Source organism: Bombina bombina, chromosome 7 (genome assembly GCF_027579735.1).
Source record: "Bombina bombina isolate aBomBom1 chromosome 7, aBomBom1.pri, whole genome shotgun sequence".
NCBI classification, from domain to species: Eukaryota; Metazoa; Chordata; class Amphibia; order Anura; family Bombinatoridae; genus Bombina; species Bombina bombina.
Window position 1 is genome coordinate 356,381,590 of NC_069505.1, and position 22,511 is coordinate 356,404,100.

The 22,511-nt window shown below is 39.2% G+C and overlaps 1 protein-coding gene across 2 annotated transcripts in view; it reads right to left on the reverse strand.

Annotated features, from left to right (window-relative positions):
* The window catches only part of ISY1 (ISY1 splicing factor homolog), a 743,196-nt gene that overhangs the window by 649,502 nt on the left and 71,183 nt on the right, over positions 1 to 22,511 (reverse strand). The window contains exons 1-2 of one of the 2 annotated variants that reach the window (XM_053721043.1): positions 19,978 to 20,029; positions 202 to 224 (exon numbers count right to left, since the gene is read on the reverse strand). In XM_053721043.1, coding sequence (XP_053577018.1) covers positions 202 to 203 — 2 coding nt within the window. In that variant the 5' untranslated portion in view covers positions 204 to 224; positions 19,978 to 20,029. Of the gene's footprint in view, positions 1 to 201; positions 225 to 19,977; positions 20,030 to 22,511 lie in introns of those variants that run through there. The other variant, XM_053721042.1, reaches the window with a different exon arrangement.

The following is a 22,511-nucleotide window of genomic DNA, read 5'->3' on the forward strand; positions in this document are numbered from 1 at the left end:
AAATGTTGCTTCTTTAATCCCTTCAAAGTATTATGTATCATTTCATACATGTAATTCTTTTACTATGAGTGTGAACTGCATGACCATTTTATTGTGGATATCTTGCTGGTAACGTCTGTCACAAAGTGAAAATTACTATTAAAATGAAAACAGCATGAAAAAAGTGTGTAAAGTGACATCAATAGATAAACATATACTTACATGGCCTTTTCTGCATTTCGAGCCTAAAATAAGGGAAATGAGAATAAAACATTTTGGAAAATGTGCATGTCAAACAGTAATGAAAAAGAACAAATGTAAACATCTAAACAAACACAATATATATATTAGGGCTGTACGGTTTTGGGGAAAAAAAATTGCGGTTTTCTACTCAAAAAAATGCAGTTTGCAATTCAACTTGCGATTTTAGTAAAAATGACTTAATTTTTCAGTTAAAAATGTATTTAACACTACAGAATCTTAATGTACATGTTTCTCAATGGCCAATACACTCTAGAAGCATAAATATACAAACCACAAAATAGTTAAAATCAAATTAGCTGCCTGTGCTGTGGTTACAACTAAACAGTAGGAATGCAATGGAATCAAATATGTTATGCGTCACAGAAGTTTATAAAAAAAAAAAAAAAGGGCAGTGGCACTTAAAAATTTTTTTACAATACCATGCCTCCCAACATTTCCAAATTCAAAAGAGGGATATCCCCCCCTCCCCCGAGGGCAAAAGTGTGATATGTGGTGGGCAGGAGCAGGGATAGGGAATGGCTTAAAAACCATGAGACTGATGTCATATACTGTACATTAAATTCTAAATAAAAAAAACATATCATCTACATATAAAGAACATCCTGTGCCATAAATATAAATATATATATATATATATATATATATATATATATATATATATATATATATATATTAAAATACTCACACACAGTACGCAGCATACACACATATACACAGTCTCAACTACAGAGCAACGCACATCATACAAACACACACTGCAGAGCATACAAATAAATAAGCGCAGACACACACACAGCAACACCTACTACAAAGCATACATTTATACGTGCAGACACTCAACATTACATATACTACACAGTGTTCACTTACATGCAGACTCTAAACATACACACACCATATACACATACATGCAGACACACAACATACACCACATACATGCAGACACACAACATACACAGCACACAGCATCACATAGATGCAGACACACAACATACACACTACATAGCATACATATACATGCATTATATATGCATACACACAACACAACATACACCAGACACATTTCACAGCATGCACATACATGTAGATACACAACATACATACAAAGTATGCACTTTCAAGTACTACTATGCATAACATACACATTCGTTTAATACAGAAGCGACAACTAAGCAGTATCTCAAAACTTTCATTTAGATGGGGCTTATTTGGTTTCAGGCATTGTAAAAATGTTCCTGCAAATAGGAAGTATACATATATGAAGTATGTAAGCACATCATTACTGACCTGTAAGTACTAAAGTCTGAGGAAAACAAAACTGCTATTATGTGCTTTCTAATTCCCACGGATGAGACTCACAGATTACAAGACCTCAATGGGTTAAATGTCATTCACCTAAGCCCATATAAGGAGCAGGGGGGGGGGAGAGCTGCTATAAATTTGTCAAAACAAACAAGCTGAATTAGTGCTGAAGCTCCTGCTGCTAAACGCACACAGATAGACAACATGTGGCCTTACCTAGATCGACAAGCTTCTTTTCACTGCGCTCCCTCGTCCCATCCTCCCAAAGCAGTCAGGCAGCACTAAATCATGCCTGGTCAAGTCCCCAAAGACCCAGTGCTAAAACTGATCAGTAGCTGCCTTCTGAACTTTTATTAGGAGTCTGTGCTGCGTGCTAGTGTGATAGCTTAGCTAGTATACGGGGTACTCACATAGTTTCTCTTGCACTAACAAACAGGAGGACCCAAAGCGCAGAATTCTAATCCTGTCTCTGCTGAGTTGCCACTTGCAATCAGATGCACCTACCTGCGCTAAGATAGTCAGTTCCATGCATGCAGTCACTATAGCAGCGCCACAGTGGGGAGCCAAATGATTATTGATCATGTGCGGCATGTTATTGGGTTTACGCTGCAAACGTCATGTGACAATCATTTTTTTTCAAAAAACGCGGACTCTCGCGGTTTTTAAATAGCGGCGGTTAATCGCAGTTTAAAACCGCATCTACGATAAATAGCACAGACCTAATAATATATATATATATATACACATATATATAACATATTATATACACACATACATAGACATACTGTATATACATACAGTTGTAATCAAAATTATTCAACCCCCATGGCAAATCAGGTTTATTGTCAAAATTGACAGACTTTCAGCTGTTTGCAATAAACAAGTCAAACAATGCAATTGAAATAGCTCAACACAACGAATGCTTCAAGCATTTTCTCCAAATTCAACTAAAAATGCAACTTTTACTGAATTCTGCAGTATCAAAATTATTCAACCCCTTCATAGCAAGCCTCTTTAGTACTTAGTAGAGAACATTTTTGCTGTTATGACCTGCTGCAAACGAGATGCATAGCTAGACACCAGCTTCTGGCAGTGTTCCTGAGGATTCTTAGCCCATTCCTCATGAGCAATGGCCTCTAGTTCAGTAATAAGCTTGGGTTTGCATGCTGCAACCGCCTTCTTCAAATCCCACCAGAGATTTTCTATGGGGTTTAAGTCAGGTGACTGTGATGACACTGTAGAATCTTCCAGGACTTCTTCTGCAACCAAGCCTTGATGGAATTTGAGGTATGCTTGGGATCATTGTCCTGTTGGAAGGTCCAATGACGCCCAAGCTTCAGCCTCCTTACAAACGGCAAGACGTTTTCTCATAGGATTTCCTATTACTTCAATAAATCCATGTTGGCTTACACACGCTGCAGGTTTCTAGTGCCGGAGGATGCAAAGCAGCACCAGAGCATCACCGAACCACCACCATGCTTAACTGTAGGCAGAGTGTTATGCTTCATTCTTCATCCTCCAAATATACCACTGATCCATCGGGCCAAAAACTTCCAGTTTTGTTTCATCGCTCCTCAGAACAGAATCCCAAAACTTCTGTGGCTTACTTATATGATTTTGAGCATATTGGAGTCAACTTTTCTTGTGGTTTTAGGTCAGTAGTGGTATACTTCTTGGAGTTCTAGCATGAAAACCTTCTGCGTTAAGTACGTGCCTTACTGTGCAAACTGAAACCTCAGTGCCTGTTGCCACAAAGTGTTGCTGCAGGTCTTTGCAGTCATTCAAGGGTTTTTCTCAACCTGCCTTCTCAGAAATCTGGTTGCAGCCGTTGATAGCTTCCTTTTTCTGCCCCATCCAGGTAGTATAACCACTGTTCCTTTAACTTTGAACTTGTGAACTATGCTTCCAACGGTGTCTCTAGGAACATTCAGTGCCTTTACTATCTTTTTGTATCCTGTTCCTTGTTTGTGAAGGGCAATTATCTCTTCTCATATCTTTTTAGACCATTCTTTTGAATTAGCCATATTTCTTCATGCAGTCAATTGTGACATTCAAAAAAACCCTAGCCATTTCAGGTATTTCATGTGTTCTAGCCCTTGATTAGTTGCAACAGGTGTGCTTTAGACCAGGGCTTCTTAAATTTTTGTCACTCGCAATCCCTTTTCGCGCATTTTAATAGCACATGTGCGATCGTAAATATGGAATCAGGAGGCAAATTTTTTGCGGCCCCCACATTAGGGTTACGTGACCCACAGTTTAAGAAGCGCTGCTTTAGACAACACCTGTTTTGCATATTTTTGCTCTTGTAAGGGATTCTATTCAGGGGGTTGAATAATTTTGAGACTGCAGAATTCATTAAGAGTAGCATTTTGAGCTGAATTTGGGGAAACCACTTGAAGTATTTGTTGTGTTGAGCTATTTATATTGCTTTTGTTTTGATTTCTTCATTGCAAACAGCTGAAAGTCTGTCAATTTTGACAACAAATCTTTATTCAATGGGGGTTCAATAATTTTGATTACAAATATATATATATATATATATATATATATATATATATATAGATAGATAGATAGATAGATAGATAGATAGATAGATACACACACACACACACACATACAAACAGTATATATATATATATATATATATATATATATATATATATATATATATATATATATATAAATAAAAAGTCTGAAAAACAGATCAAATACCTAGGTGCAAACATGAAATTAATATTTAACTGAAAAGATGCACGTGCAGGAATTTTAGACAAAAAAACGGTGTCAAATCTTCATTGACATTTCGGGGAAAACTATATCCCCTTCTTCAGAACAATTTTATAAAGTACCAAACAACACATTTTAAAGTGTGATCAATCAAACAAATCATACCTGTCATCCCCATGTGGCGCCAAACTGTGTGTGACGGAACACAAACATGCGTTCCACTGTATCGTAAAAGACGGAAGTGTTGATTATGTCACTTCCGGTTGCATTGTGCATACAATAACAATTGTTCTTTGTATCGGAGCAAACAGGATGTGAGCTGCATCATCATGAGAATATGAGACAGTCGCGATACAGAGAACAACTGGTGAGACCCCTATTAACATTTATTACCACTATCAGTGTTAAAGGATAAAAACAACACAATTGATTAGATTTGGTTTGTAAGTGTTCTCCATAGACAATATTGCAAGCTGGGTGACATTATGAAGTAGCTGGGTGTAATACTTTGCAAAACGTTATAAAAATTCCATCTATTCAAGGCACAAATTAATTGCATAGTTTTAACATAAAATTAATCTGTGCAATAATTATTGAACATTTTTAATATTAGTTCATTTTAGCTTAATATCGCATAAAAATTTAGCTGGGTGTGCACCCATTAAAAAAGGTTCTGGGGAGAACACTATCCTTACATGGCAGCTACCTCTCCGAGTATTATCGTATTAGCCATATACCCAGAGGGATTAGGGTACGTAATATACACACCATAGGTAGAGATAATCCTAAATTTAGAAGAAAGCGGTGTAATATTGTTAATAGGTATTCTTTAGATTTAATTCTACTTGTGATTGAAGAGGTGACCACACTACTAGTGAAGGTCAAAATAGAGGTTCAGACATTTGAAGAGCCCCATAAGAATACTCCTGATAAGTGTCACCCATGAAAATTGGCTTACAAAATTAAGCCAACAGGTGGACAAATATAAGAGTGATCTAGTCATATTTAGGAATAAGAAACTTAATACAATTAATAGTGAATATGTACAAGGCAAGGTGTATAAATGGCTTACAAACACACAGGAAGGACAGTTCAGAAGGAAGCAATGAATACATAAGATTCAATTTGATACAATTGACACAAGTGGGGCAGAATCTTCAGATATGGATAGGGACTTAACAAACCCTTTTACCAGCCTAACCCCTTCTCCTACACTATCCTCCTCTACACGCACATATCCTTGCTCACACAGAGGCCATTCTAACCCTGGTAATTTTTTAGGGATTACCACGAAATCCAGAGGGGGAGGAACAATAGACCACACATCAGGAGGGCGAAATATGATGTGCAGATTCCCACTTCGCGGCAGATAAATGACATATTCATTAATTTGAGTTCACATCAATTGTCTGTATCCAAAATACAATTGCCAAAACAAAGGACTATCATTTGTCCCTAGTAATAGTATTTCAGGGCTTGATCTTAAACTTGGATTTACATAAATTTAAAACAAAAATAAAAATCAAAGAACATTTTCAGTTTAGCACTGTTTAAAAGGTTAGTCTGGGACATCCAGTGAAAGGGGCTTGACAGCAAGACACTCATCCCTCCCCCCCGCATATGAAAAGACCCTTTACACAATCAGGAGCAAGCTGAAGAAGTTAGACAACAGTCTGCTTCTAAAATGGATTATCTACAAAAAAAATCTAGTGTATAAATTTCCCTTGAGCAAGAAGCTATTAAATCCTTGCAGTCTGACTGTTCTATTGTCATCAGACCAGCGGTTAAGGGCGGGACGATAGTCCTTTTGGACTATCAAGACTATAGAAATGACATACTTTCAACATCTAGCGGACTCAAACACATACAGAAAATTTACTTTTGAACCAATTTTTCCCTTTTAAAAAAAAGTTGGATGATCTCATACTTCTTGAGTTTGAACAGGGATTCATTACAGAACAGATTTAAAAAATTTGCATTACATCCTAGAATCCCAATTTTATACACTATTCCCAAAATTCACAAAACTGTTGAAAAACCACTAGGACAAGACATTCGATAGCAACAGCTATGCATTCCCTCCTGCAACCAGTAGCCCAATATATTGATGTAGTATTACAACCAATTGTAAGGAACATACGATAATTCCTGCTGGATTCTGGTGACCTTATCAGACTGTTAAAGGAGCTACAGATTCAAGAGGGAGATCTGTTGATTACCCTAGATCCCCAAGGCAGAACATACAGTGATCTGAGATGTCATCGCAGAAAATGCAGCATGTCTGCAGAAAGAACAGGACACAAGCAGGAACAGTTAGCAGTTGAACTTTGTAGTGCTGCTCCACATTAGGCTGTTATCTTTAAACAGAGCTATGCTCTGGCTACATTGTGTAAGTTTTCCTTAAAGTGCATCCAGAGCAAAGTGCTGTTTGAAGTGAGCAAAAATGCAGTAGCACTGCAAAGTAGCAGGACATTGCTTGTTGACTGTCTCTCAGAGATTTTTCTCAAACCCGCCCCCTAGCCTTTCCCAGTCTGCAAAGCTGTTTATTCTGAATGTAAGACGTTAGTATGAGCATTGCATCTTTCTTTCATGTAACTGGCAAGAGTCCATGAGCTAGTGATGTATGGGATATACAATCCTACCAGGAGGGGCAAAGTTTCCCAAACCTCAAAATGCCTATAAATACACCCCTCACCACACCCACAATTCAGTTTTACAAACTTTGCCTTCTATGGAGGTGGTGAAGTAAGTTTGTGCTAAGATTTCTACGTTGATATGCGCTTCTCAGCATTGTTGAAGCCCGATTCCTCTCAGAGTACATTGAATGTCAGAGGGACGTGAAGGGAGTATCACTTATTGAATATGATGATTTCCCTAACGGGGTCTATTTCATAGGTTCTCTGCTATCGGTCGTAGATTCATCTCCTACCTCCCTTTTCAGATCGACGATATACTCTCAATTTACCATTACCTCTACTGATAACTGTTTCAGTACTGGTTTGGCTATCTGCTATATGTGGATGGGTGTCTTTTGGTAAGTATGTTTTTTATTACTTAAGACACCTCAGCTATGGTTTGGCACTTTATACATTTATATAAATTTCTAAATATATGTCTTGTACTTATATTTGCCATGAGTCAGGTTCATGTATTTCCTTCTGCAGACTGTCAGTTTCATATTTGGGGAATATAAACATTTTTTTAAGAATTTTTTTTCTTACCTGGGGTTTAGTCTTTTTTTCAATTGACTACTTGTCAAATTGTAAATTACGGGCGGTATTAGGCCCGCGGGTGCGTCAAATGCTAAACTTTATTGCGTCATTCTTGGCGCGTCATTCTTTGGTGCGTCATTTCCGGCGTCATAGTTGACGCCGAAGCCTTACACACGGTTGCGTCATTAGTGATGCGAGTGTGTCATTTCCGGCTATTATTGGCGCCAAAAAAGTTTTCAGTTAGGTTGTGCGTCATACTTGCTGCCAAACTTTTTCATTATTTCAATACCCCATTGATGTTTGCCTCTTGCCTTTTTCTTTATCAGAGGGCTCCCATTCCTGAAACTTTCATATAAGGAAATTGATAATTTTGCTTTATATGTTGTTTTTACTTTTACATTTTGCAAGATGTCTCAATCTGATCCTGCCTCAGAAGTTTCTGCTGGAACATTGCTGCCTGACATCGGTTCTACCAAAGCTAAGTGCATTTGTTGTAAGATTGTGGAAATTATTTCGCCGAATGTCATTCGTAATATTTGTCATGATAAACTTTTACATGCAGATAGTGTGTCCATCAGTAATAGTACATTGCCAGTTGAAGTTCCTTCAACTTCTTATGTACATGATATACCTAGGAATTTTAAAGAATTTGTTTCTGATTCTATCCAGAAGGCTTTGTCTGCATTTCCACCTTCTAATAAACGTAAAAGGTCTTTTAAAACTTCTCATTCAGTTGATGAAATTTCAAATGACCAACAACATAATAATTTATCCTCTTCTGATGAGGATCTATCTGATAAAGAAGATCATTCTTCAGACATTGACAAATCTACTTATTTATTTAAAATAGAATATATGCATTCTTTATTAAAAGAAGTGTTAATTACTTTGGATATTGAGGTAACCAGTCCTCTTGACGTTCAGTCTAATAAAAGTTTAAATGCTGTTTTTAAACCTCCTGTGGTTTCTCCAGGGGTTTTTCCTATTCCTGAGGCTATTTCTGATATAATTTCTAAGGAATGTAATAAGCCAGGTACTTCTTTTATTCCTTCTTCAAGGTTTAAAAAATTGTATCCTTTACCAGCAAATTCTATAGAGTTTTGGGAAAAAATCCCAAAAGTTGATGGGGCTATTTCTACTCTTGCTAAACGTACCACTATTCCTATGGAAGATAGTACTTCCTTTAAGGATCCTTTAGATAGGAAGCTTGAATCTTATCTAAGGAAGGCCTGTTTATATTCAATTCATCTTCTCAGACCTGCAATTTCTTTGGCTGATGTTGCGGCTGCATCAACTTTCTAGTTGGAGAATTTAGCTCAAAAAGAATTGGATTCTGACATATCTAGCATTATTCGCTTACTGCAATATGCTAATCATTTTATTTGTGATGCCATTTTTGATATTATCAAAATTGATGTTAGATCCATGTCTTTAGCTATATTAGCTAGAAGAGCTATGTGGCTTAAATCTTGGAATGCTGATATGACATCTAAATCTAGATTACTATCTCTTTCTTTCCAAGGTAATAATTTATTTGGTTCTCAGTTGAATTCTATTATTTCAACTGTCACTGGGGGAAATGGAGTTTTTCTGCCTCAGGATAAAAACCTAAGGGCAAATCTAAGGCTTCTAACCGTTTCGTTCCTTTCGTCAAAATAAGGAACAAAAACTCAATCCTTCCCCCAAGGAATCTGTTTCCAATTGGAAGCCTTCCTCAAATTGGAATAAATCCAAGCCATTTAAGAAACCAAAGTCAGCCCCTAAGTCCGCATGAAGGTGCGGCCCTCATTCCAGCTCAGCCGGTAGGGAGCAGATTAAGGTTTTTCAAGGATATTTGGATAAATTCTGTCCAAAATCAATGGATTCAGAGCATTGTCTCTCAAGGGTATCGAATAGGATTCAGAGTAAGACCTCCTGTGAGAAGATTTTTTCTCACACGTATCCCAGAAAATCCAGTAAAAGTGTGTTTCAGACCTGGAGTCTTCAGGGGTAATCATGTGAGTTCCTTTTCAGGAACAAGGTTTGGGGTTTTATTCAAATCTATTCATTGTCCCAAAGAAGGAAAATTTATTCAGACCAGTTCTGGATCTGAAAATTTTGAATCGTTATGTAAGACTACCAACTTTCAAGAAGGTGACTATAAGGACTATTCTGCCTTTTGTTCAGCGAGGACATTATATGTACACAATAGACTTGCAAGGATGCATACCTTCATATTCCGATTCATCCAGAACATTATCAGTTTCTGAGATTCTCTTTTCTAGACAAGCATTACCAATTTGTTGCTCTTCCATTTGGCCTAGCAACAACTCCAAGAATCTTTTCAAAGGTTCTAGGTGCCCCACTCTCTGTAATCAGAGAACAGGGTATTGCAGTGTTTCCTTATTTGGACGATATCTTGGTACTAGCTCAGTCTTTACGTTCTGCAGATTCTCACACGAATCACCTAGTGTTGTTTCTTCGTAAACATGGTTGGAGGATCAATTTACCAAAAAGTTTCTTGATTCCTCAGACAAGGGTCACCTTTTTAAGCTTCCAGATAGATTCAGTGTCCATGACTCTGTCTCTAACTGTCAGGGTATTCATTATTGCAAACCTGTCCCTTTAATTCTGACTCCTCTTCCCCTATTTAAGGCCCCTCCTCTCTATGCACTTTGCTTGGTAATTTTGAATTGTTACTCTATGTGACTTGTCTCTGAAGAAACCTAGCCCATTCCTCTATCTGAGGGGTTTACCTTATTGCTGCTGTGAAAGCTTGTCAGTGTTCCTTACACATCTGATACTTTGAGCTGGTCTGCCTTCCCTGCCTCTTACGGTACCATAGGAACCAAAGGATCAGCTCTCAGTTTCCCTGCCTGTTACACCGGGTGCCTGTGACGTCACACCCAGCATCTCAGCGTCTCTGCAGCGCGTGTACCACGCTGTGTCCCTCCAGCAAACAGTATCTCAGTAAGCAGTATCGCTTCCATCAGGCTCTCACTTTGCCTTCTAACCAACGAACAGGATTTGGTCTGTATATTTACTTATTGCTTGGGATATCAGTGTCTCTCAATTCTGAAAACTAATTACTGCTATTTCATTGACTTTTATTAACACGATACTGCCGGATAAGCTTTAACTGTTTTCTCTACTGCATACTCTCCTTGAACTGATGCTTGCATTATTAACACTTGCTGTGAACTTAATTCAGTGACTGTTTTTCATTACTACTAATCTAAGCTCGCAAATGCAATGTCTATCAGCAAACCCTAACATATCATTGTGTCTGCATAATTTAACTGCTTAAGTGCTGTATATCTGAAAAGTATCTCCAGCAACAACTCTGGATTTGGGTTCAATTGTAATTCTTATATTATTTAACCCTGGATTAGCTTGCACCCCTGTATTGCCATATTTCTCATGCATCTCTAACCATTACTAATCTACCATATCTCTACTAATTCATTTTGGGATAATTTCATCTGTCCTTCTAACACTATAACATTTCATTACATAATTCTCTCAGTAATTTGTGTCTGCTAATTCACATTTATCCTCACTAGCTTCTGCTAGATTATTTTGTCTATCTTATTTGTAGATACATCTCCTATGTATTGAAATACATATACTCTTGTATCTTGGTTGCGTGACGGCTCCGTTTTCACTCTGTACCCTGCAGTCCTGTCTAATCTCTGCGGTGCAAATTCCAGGTGTAGACAATTGGGAGGCGGATTATCTCAGCCGTCAGACTTTACATCCAGGGGAGTGGTCTCTCCATCCAGATGTGTTTTCTCAGATTGTTCAGATGTGGGGTCTTCCAGAGATAGATCTCATGGCCTCTCATCTAAACAAGAAACTTCCCAGATACCTGTCCAGGTCCAGGAATGTTCAGGTGGAAGCAGTGAATGCGCTGACACTTCCTTGGTGTTATCATCCTGCTTACATTTTCCCGCCTCTAGTTCTCCTTCCAAGAGTGATCTCCAAAATCATTATGGAACAATCATTTGTGTTGCTGGTGGCTCTAGCATGGCCACACAGGTTTTGTTATGCGGATCTGGTTCGAATGTCCAGTTGCCAGCCTTGGCCACTTCCATTAAGGCCAAACCTACTGTCTCAAGGTCCGTTTTTCCATCAGGATCTCAAATCATTAAATTTGAAGGTATGGAAATTGAACGCTTAGTGCTAAGTTTCTCTGACTCAGTGATTAATACTATGTTACAAGCTCGTTAATCTGTCTCTAGAAAGATTTATTATAGAGTTTGGAAGACTTACATTTCATGGTGGTGTTCTCATAAATTCTCTTGGCATTCTTTTAGAATTCCTAGAATTTTAAAGTTTCTTCAGGATGGTTTGGATAAGGGTTTGTCTGCAAGGGTCAGTGGATGTCTGACTCTCCCATGAAAGGTATCTGCCGCTGGAGAGAGTGGCTGATTGCCCCTTCTCTCTGAAACCGGTAAGCCACTGGGGAGAAGGCAGGGTAGCTGGGGACTTGGGTGGACTGCCCAGCATTCCCGGGGTTCACAGGTGGAGGCTGTAGTCTTAATCACCCCCACTGGAAAATCCTCCTAGACTGGGAAAGGGCAGTGATCAGCATCCACCTGCCCGGTTGCCAGCTCCACTGCTGGATGGACCACAGCTGCTATTCCAGGGTTGTCCCTCTCTGGCTCTGGGATACATAATAGGGGTGGGCAAAGGCCAGTGGTGCTTTGCCCTGCTGCTAGCTCTTCTGCTAGGAGGATAATAGGTGACCACCTCAGCCTCCTCCTGGACCACAGGAACCCCAACTCGGCAACAGGGCCCTCTATCTCCCAGAGTCTCTGGGAACTCGGGGAAATGGGGTAAACCCGAATACAGGACAAAAGCCCTCCACATGTCCCCAGGGCACCCGCCTCCCAAAACACAGAATCCTCTCAAGTTCCAGGGTCCATAGTCAGTGGGGAGGAGGCTGGCTTGCGTTCCTCTCCAAATGCAAAAGTAATGGAGGCTTCCATTACATTTCTCCCACTGGCATGGACTTGTTAGTCGAACGGACCCAAACTCTCCATTTTCATTGACTGCCACTGGGGGGTGAGGATGCTGACCTCCTCTCCCTGGAACATGCTAAGCTGCTTGGGCGAGAGGTAGGCTACCTCCTTTCCCTGAAACTGTCTCTGCTGCTGGGGAGAGAGGTCGGCTACCTCCTCTCTTTGGGAATCGCTCTGCCGCTGTGGAGAGAGGTCGGCTACCTACTTTCCCTAGAACTGGCTCTGCTGCTAGGGATAGAGATCGGCTATCTCATCTCCCGGGAAATGTTTTGGCTGCTGGGGAGAAAGGTCGGACCCGTTAGTCTCAGTTGGTAGGGGGAGAAATGTGACAACCTATCGTGCTCTGGGACTAGAAGGGCAGAGGGACACCTAGAGACCTATGGAGTTTTATATACCAGACACCTTGTGGGATATTTGGACTTGGCATTATGTGAATATCCATGTGCCATACACATCATCGGACAGCCCCAAGCCAACACGTTAGTATCTAGCCGGCTCTGCCAGACTATAAGGGGGGGGAGCACAGCCACTTTGTTTCCCACCAGTTCCTTTTTTGTTGTTACAATGATTGAACTTTGCCCTGAAAGAGCTGATCGCTACCCCGCTTGGCCCCTTCCTGGGGTTGGGATGATTATCAAGAGGGAGCTCACTCAGGACCCGGGGGTTCTTGACACCCCTCCCCATCTTACAGTGTTTCTGAGTAATGTTTGCCAGGCTGCCGCTCCAGTCCCCAGCAATGGATCATGTTGCTTTCTGGACTGTGACATCTGGCGACCCGTCGCACTCCAATGGTACCCTGGAATAGCCGCCGCTCCCTCTGGATCACCCTGAAACTATGACCTAGCTATTGTGGGATCTCTATGTGCCTGTGCCTGCTATGGAGGCACCAGCCTGTCTGGAGGGGAGGTGATCTCTTGATCAGATAAGGCTCTTATCAGATGGCAATTGTGTATATAAACTGTGTTTTTTCTAATAAAGGCTGTTCGTTTTTCACCTTAATACTGGTTTTGGTCTTGTCTGGTTATTAGGGTGGGCTACTTGCTATAATCACTTTCCAGCTATACAGCTACAGGTTCCGGGGAGTAAGCAGGATCTTTTAGCGGAGATACCCAGTTGGGGTATCCGGGTTCCGTCAAAGGGTATAAAGGGTTAAAAACTGGTCTCCCAGTTAAAGAAAACTTCCTACAGCGGGGATATAAAACACAGACTCTGGACACAGTATTGGAGACTGTTCATGGACTTACACAAGATGAGTTAATCAACAAACAAGTAACATCATCTGATAAAAGACATTGTGGTTACCACGTTCACCCCCAATACCACCAACACAGGTAAAATTCTGAGAAGGCACTGGTCAATTATTTCATCAGATCCAAAACTTACCTTTTCTAAGCATGTTGCACCAATGGTGGTATATAGAAGAGGGACAAATCTACGTGACCTATTGGTCAAAACTGACCCGAAACAGAGTTACCAACTTCAACCTAAAAGTAACATAAAAGGCTGTAAAACTTGTAATGGCCTTATCGCTACCAAAAGTTTCCATCACTTTCACAGCAACAAAGTATACAAAATACGCTTTTCCCTTACGAGTAAACACTACACACGTGATTTACCTTTTAATTTGCCCATGTAAAAAATATTACGTGGGAAAAATGAAGGACACCCTTAGAGAACGAATAGCTAATCACAGATTGGCGATACGACAGGCACTCGAAAAGAGACACTCGGATCAACCCGTAGCACACCACTGCAAATAGATGGCACATCCAGTCACTTCCATCAGATACATCCTCATCGACAGGGTCGGCAATAGGAATAAACTCCTACATATATACGTGAAGCACAGTGGATGTACAGACGGGGCACTCACCACCGTTGATTTCAATCTGGCCCGGTACACAGTGAAAAGAAGGAGCTTCACCACACTCCCCAGTTGAAGTACAATAATGAAACCGATATCCTCACACTCAGGAAATGCCGGACAAGGACGAAGACAGGATACTCAAATATGCCAATAAAATGCTTTTATTATATAATGCTTTAAAAAAGACTGATAACGAAATCTCTGGTTTCACTACCTACAACTCAAATCCAGGGTACAAGAGATATTAGGAAACACAAAGAAAGAACATAACACTATATACGAGTCACTGTGCTTAACTAAAGAATATAAGAGGGGTATGGTTACTTTACTATATCCACTTTTCAACATCAAAGAGAAGGATAAAAAAAACAATAGCATGATAAAATGGGAACAGGACTTAGGTAGATCTTGGTCAGTTGAAACCTGGGCAGAGAATATCCAGAGAGGTCTTAAATTCTCCCCTAATGCTACACTAAAAGAAAATTACCTCAAGGTAATACATAGGTGGTACATTTATCCCAATAGGTGGGCTAAAGCTGAGGACCGTGAACACCATAAATGCTATAGAGGATGCGACGAAGCGGGGACATATCTACATATGTGGTGGCATTGTAGTAAGGTCAGGAGAATATGGGATCGCACCTCACACTATTTAAGCTTAATACTTGAAACTGATATAGCCCTTTCTCCAGAGCAGGCCCTTCTACATTTTCCATTAGAAGGGCATCTAAAGAGGCACTGCAAGTTAGTTAACATGATATGTACTGTTACACGTATGTGCATAGCGAAGTTCTGGAAGATAGATGTTCCTACCTTTGAATATATTGAAAAGAGAATAGAATACCACTATAATATGTCAAATGCCATGGCAGAACTCCTAAATACTAGGGACCGCTTCATTGAAATGTGGGAACCATATATTATGTATGTGGAAGGGACTAGAAGGGTAAGAAGGATTGACATATAGAAAATCAACGTTGAAGGTGATAATATATAAGAGTGTTTCTTTCTGTTGTGGATAAGATATTATGTTTATTACGATGACAAAGTTATTCGGAGTAAAATACCGACAAATATATAATGAATGTGACTCTTGAACAGACTGAACCTGTAATGTTACTTGTTTGAAGTTTATTTGTAAAATGATATTTTGATTTGAAAATTAATAAAAATATTTAAACAAAAAAAGACTGATAACGTCTAGGTTGTCAGGTCAAACGCGTTTCGTTTGTTCTCAACGACCTACAATTTGCATGTAGACACACAACCCTATTTATGTTTAAATCTTTTTATTTTAGATAAACAAAATACAACACGTATCTTCACATCAGTGGAACAACCATTTTACAAAAAGCTTAATGTTCAGAGCATAATGCTTGAGTGCGGAAAGTTGTAGTACATGAGATCATAACAGTTTTTTTATAGGAGCTTCATCATCGTTATCTGACAAAAGCTATAATGATGTTCAGCAACTTTATGTTCACAAGTCTCTAGATGTAGATTAAACCCTACAATTTTTCCTCTTCTAGGTGGCTCCAAGATGTGTTATCACAAAATTACCAATTTTCAGAAAACTATACCAGTGAATTACATAAAAATCTATAACATTAACAAAATAAGAGTAAAAAGACCCAAATTACTCTCTGTCTAATCTCTCTAGGTCCCCTAGTAACTAGTTTGGGTAAAAAAAAAAAGAAAAAAGGATATGACGGATTGCCGAGACTCTCCCCCCCTTCAACCCCCCTCAGGTCAACAATTAGAACCTCTTTCCTCTGCTCATCAGGAAAATGTCCAAGTCTAACTGTTTGCTGTCTTATTCAGTGTCCAGTAAAATCAGACCTTTTCAAATTGTGCCTGTGTATCTAACACCTGTGAAGCAGATTCATACATTAGGTATGTTAGGGAAATTCTATTGTATACTTCCTCCCAAGGAGGAGCTGAGGTTTTCCAATATTTTGCAATGCAAGCTCTGGTGACCGTGCAGACGATTCTAATAAACGTATTTATTTGCTAGTTAAACTTTGGTAGAGGTACGTGCAACAGAGCTTGAATCGGGGTTAACTGGATAGGCTCCTCCAGAACAGAGCTAAGTAGGTTGGATGTTTTAGTCCAGGTTTCTTGTATTGTCCTACACTCCCACCACATATGACAGTATGAGCCTATTTCCCCACATCCCCTATAGCAATTTCTATTATGGTTAGACGACATGTGGGCGGTTTTAATCAGAGTCAAGTACCATCTAAACATGGTCTTGATTGTGTTCTCTCTCATATCTGCACTTAATAGTCCCTTGCAGGCTGAATTAAACACGTCATCCCACCATTTTTTATCTTTGCACATATTTAAATCTCTCTCCCAGTTCATGAGCAGTTTAGTCTTAAGTGGATTGCTAGTTGTTTGTATATGTATGTATAAGTTAGAAATGGCCCCCTTGGGTCTGTATGTGGATTTAAGTAGGCTCTCCAAAGCAGTGGATATGCTTAGTTGGAGATCTTTAGTATATTCATGGATTGCGGAATTGACTTGAAGGTACTGGAACCCTTGTAGTTTTACTGAATCTAATTGGGTCTGAATATGGTTGAATGCCTTAGGTTTTCTACCATCCATCCAATCAGCAACCCTATATAGGCCTTTATTGGCCCATTTATCTACTGTATGTTGTGAATCTTTAGGGAGGTATCTAATTGGGCATACTAGTGTTTGATTGGGTAATAAGTTCTGTCTTTTGGTCAAGAAAGACCACATTTGAGTAGTGTGCATTGTGACTTGTAAACCCGGTTTGTCTGTGAATTCTCTCGGAGTGTGTTTATTCCATAAAATATCATCAGGGTATGTTGAGTCTCTTAGCTCGGCTTCCAGGTTAGTCCAAATAATCCCCTCAAACTTTCCTCCCACTAATGTCGTCTGGGCCAGCCTCGCTGCTCTATAATAATCTATTATATTAGGGGCTCCTATTCCTCCTGATCCTCGATGTCTTGTAATAAGTGCAGTTGGTATTCGAGCTATTTTATTCCCTCTGATGAAAGCTATTAAGTCTTTTTGTAGCTTCTTTAGATCGTTTAACGGCACTTTATGGGAAGAGTCCTAAATAAATATAGTATCTGGAGTAAAATTGACATTTTGACTGATGCTAATCTACCTAACCACGAAAAAGTGTATGTCTTCCATTTGTGTATATTTTTCCTAATCTCTTTATATATAGGTTCATAATTATATTTATATAATTGGTTAATCTGGGGCGTTAGATGTATTCCCAAGTATTTAAGCGAGTGAGTGACCCATCTAATTTCAAAGTTGAGTTCTATGTTTTTTTTGGTGTGTTGTGTGAGCCCCAAAGACATTGCCTTGCATTTATCTAGGTTAACTTTATACCCTGAGATTTGAGAGAATTGTATATAAATTGGTTAATGACGTGAGAGGTTTGGATAGTGTTAGAAGGATATCATCTGCAAAGAGTGTCAATTTGTATTCCTGATCTTTAATTTTCACCCCGTAATGTCTGTTGCTAGTCTAATTTTGTCCGTAAGAGGCTCTATACAGATTGCAAAAAGAAGAGGGGATAATGGGCACCCCTGTCTCGTGCCATTTAGTATGGGGAAAATCTTGGATTTGTATCCTGAGACAGACACTTGGGCAGAGGGGTTTGAATAAATTGCATTTAGGGCTTTGATGAAGGCACCCCCGAATCCCATCTAATGTAACATCGCAGACATGTATCTCCAATCTACTCTATCGAATGCCTTCTCTGCATCCAACGAAAGGAGCAGAGAAGGCATCCTAGTTCCCCCCACATAGTCTATAATGTTTAACAACCGACGTACATTGTCCGGCGCTTCTCTATCTTTCACAAAACCGACCTGATCTGGGTGGATCAGCTTTGGGAGAATATGTTTTAGTCTATTGGCTAGGATCTTTGTTAAAATTTTCAGATCTTGGTTGATAAGCGATATAGGACGGTAACTTGCACATAATCTATGATTTTTGCCAGGTTTAGGGATCACTATTATTTTTGCTTGTAACATATCTTTCGGAATACTATGTCCCTCTAGGATAAGATTACAAAAATCTGTGAGGTGTGGAGCTAGTATTTCTTTAAATGTTTTATAATATTCCCCCGCAAACCCATCAGGTCCTGCTGCTTTCCCCGTCTTGAGGTCCTTTATGACCAACAAGACCCCTGTTCTTGTGATTGGTGCATTTAATGAGTCATTGTCCTCTTTTGTAAGTGTGTGTAAATTAGCTTCCTTTAGAAACCTCGCTGTTTGAGATTCTAAAAAATTTGAGTGTATTACTTTATTGCCGTCATACAATTTCCCGTAGAAGTCTGCAAACGTATCTGCTATGTGCTGCGGATGGGACACGGAAGTGCCATTTGCCAATAAAATAGAGGGGATAATGGATGCCCTACATCTATCTCTTAGCTTATTTGCTAAGTATTTGTCCGGTTTATTTGTGTGGATGTAATACTGTGTGTTTAATCTTTGGATTGCTCTAATTGATTGGTTGTTTAATATGTTAGCTAAATTATTTTTCTTAACCGTGAGGGTAGATAAGATTTCTTTTTTCTGAGTAAGCTTATGTTGTTTCTCTAGATCAGAAATTTCTTTGTGTAATTGTGTTAGTTGAGCTTTATATTGTTTATTTCTGATGGATTTGTCTTGAGTAATCCTCGCATGTATGTTTTATGTGCCGCCCAGGGGGATATTGGATTAGATGTAGATCCTTTATTAAGTTCCCAAAATTCATTTAATGATTTGGCATATTTATCTTTATGTATAGGATTTTTGAAATACGATGGATCGTAAGTCCAAGTTCTGGATCTTTTGGTATCTACAAACCCCTCCAGGTATAGGGAGAGTATTGAGTGGTCCGACCACACGCAAGTCTGAATTGTCAATGTCTGGAGAAGTGGTTGTAAAATTTGGCTAATATAGACATTCTAATCTCGTGTATTGCTTATGGGCTGCCGAAAAAAGGTGGTGTCTGCTGTATCTCCATATAGTGTAAACCACAAGTCAAATAAAGCGTGTGGAGCTAAGTGATCCTGGATAGAGTTCACTATTTTGTTATGTCTAATATATTTAGCTGTAAGTTTAGTTTTGGACTCTATGAATGTGGTCATGGTAATATTGAAATCACCTGCCAATATAACTTTATGTTGGGACCAGTTAGTGAGCAGGTTGGAAACATGGCTAAAAAAAGAATGTTGGTTGTCATTCGGAGCATATATATTACATAGAATAATGCTAGGTTCACCAAACTGGCCTTTAATTATGAGGTATCGTCCTTCTTTATCCGCAATAGTGGATTCGTGTTTGAACGCTAAATTAGCATGAATAAGAATCGACACCCCTCGTTTTTTAGTTTCTGTTGTTGCATGGTAGTGTTGTGTGAAGTTTCTGGCCCAGTATTTCGGAATTATGTCTCTAGTAAAATGGATTTCCTAGAGAAATAAAATATTGGCCCCTAGGTGATGATATTGTGTCATGGCTGTACGTCTTTTAACGTTGGTATTTCAACCTCTCAAATTGTGAGATATAAGGTGAATTTTTGGGATCATAAAGTTAGTGACGTGTGGTGTACTATCTTTGCTAGCATGGAAATATAAACTTTTAATACATACAACCCTAGGAAGGTGAGTGATTCCTCCAATAGGACATTAATGTGTTGTTCTGAGCTGGGGGGAAGAGCAATCTCGGCATCCTTAAAAAAAATAGAAAATGTTAATAAAAAAGTATTAATGAAAAACAAACAAGAGAAAGAAAATATATAATAACAAATTTTACACCTAACAGGTAGGTAAATGTACATTGTTACTAATAACTATTCAGGGTAAGAGAATGGACCTGAATAATAATAAAGGTTATACGAATAGCTGAAGTGTCAGCAGCTTAGAGGCTTTACTAAATTAACTGAACATGAATTCTAAACAGGAATTAACTATTGTCAACTTCCTCCTTCACACTGTAGGAGGAGAATTATTAATTGTATCTCTTCTCAAAGGCTTTAGAGCCAAATTTTCCCCAATAGGTACTCCAGTCAGATAGTACCCGAAGATGTAGACAGCCAATTAGTGGCTCAAGACGAGGACTCCAATCCTTGTATGAAGTCACAAGGATAAAAAACGAATAACTTCTCCAGTATCAGAATTGTATCATTTCTTAACTCTTTTACAATTTACTTTTGTCCATCTTGATTGTCTGGAAGTACCCGGCAATGGGTGTGGTTGATCTTCAGATGGTGTGATCGGGGTGTCCAGCCCCAATAATTTGCAAGTAGATTAAATATCCCCAATTTCATGAACTATAAAGGTTTTGTTATCTTTGAGGCTATGCAGGGCGAAGGGGAAACCCCATCTGTATTTAATTTGGTTTTTACGTAGAAGAGAGGTTAGAGGGCGCAAGGAGCTTCTTCTTTGAAGAGTCCTAAGGCTGAGGTCTTGGAAGAATTGTATAACACTTCCTTGAAATTTATAGGTTGGTTTATTTCTGGAAGCCTGAAGGATTTTCTCTTTATCCTGGAAGAATGACAATTTTATTATGACATCTCTAGGTGGTGCCTCTTCCTTGGGTCTTGCTGGTGTTGCAGATATGTGTTGAGATCAGGGTTAGTGATTGTTTCCGGGACCCCCTTAAGCCTGATATTATTTCTGCGTGACCTTTTCTAGGTCATCGACCTTGTCTTGTAGATCATTGATGGTTTGTTGTTGTGATTGTAGAGCCTGAGAAGAAGCTTCTAGTTCGTCTACTACCGTGTCTCTATGCTCTTCTAAAGTTTCCAATCTACCTCCTAGGTCCGCTATATCTGCCCTTATGTCGGTAAGGCTAGATGTGACAGCAGTATGCATAGAATCTATTTTCCCCATCATTTTTTAAAATTTGCTGCAATGTCCTGTTTTGAAACAAGGTCTTTAAGATCCGCTTTTGTTACTGGGGTTGTCTCATTATGGGGAGAAGGATCTAATTCTGTGTCTGAGTCTCTCTCCACCTCCATTGTCGCTGGCTCTGTTGATTTGGTGTGGCGTGAGGGCTTGAAGAAAGTACTCACGGTTGAAGATTTATTTGTCTTATCTCCCTTAACCGTTTTTTTAGCTGACATATTAGTTATTTGCTGTCAAAGATAGGGTGTATATATTGTAGAGGAGTAGCTTATAATTTTGAGGAACCTTCAAATTGGGGATAGTGTTCTACTGAAGCGTAGAAACTCTGCTGCGTTAATGAATAATGTCTTAGTCTGGGGATAGTATCCTACTGTTGCATAAAAACTCTGCTGTGCAGATGAAAAATGTCTCTGATTAGTTAGATGCAGTAGAGCTATTTGGTAGTATTAGTATAATAAAGTACAACTGTCTTCCAGTGTCTCTTATTTATTACTGTGTGAGCATATATAGCAGGGATTGTGTTGCAGTTATCAGATCACACCTTACTCTTATGATCTTATGGTATTTTGATGTAATCTCTTCACAGTAATTATATGATGTGTAGTAGCTTCAGTTCTCTTCCATGTAATGTAAAATTGCCCATTCCTGTTTTATTGCAGTTTTATAATATTGTACCCCATGTGGTCTTAACTAATGTCACTGTATACTAAATATCCGTTACTTAGCGTCTGAGAGAGAGAAAAAACATAATTTATGCTTACCTGATAAATTCCTTTCTTCTGTAGTGTGATCAGTCCACGGGTCATCATTACTTCTGGGATATTACTCCTCCCCAACAGGAAGTGCAAGAGGATTCACCCAGCAGAGCTGCATATAGCTCCTCCCCTCTACGTCACTCCCAGTCATTCGACCAAGGACCAACGAGAAAGGAAAAGCCAAGGGTGAAGTGGTGACTGGAGTATAAATTAAAAAATATTTACCTGCCTTAAAAACAGGGCGGGCCGTGGACTGATCACACTACAGAAGAAAGGAATTTATCAGGTAAGCATAAATTATGTTTTCTTCTGTTAAGTGTGATCAGTCCACGGGTCATCATTACTTCTGGGATACCAATACCAAAGCAAAAGTACACGGATGACGGGAGGGATAGGCAGGCTCTTTATACAGAAGGAACCACTGCCTGAAGAACCTTTCTCCCAAAAATTGCCTCCGATGAAGCAAAAGTGTCAAATTTGTAAAATTTGGAAAAAGTATGAAGCGAAGACCAAGTTGCAGCC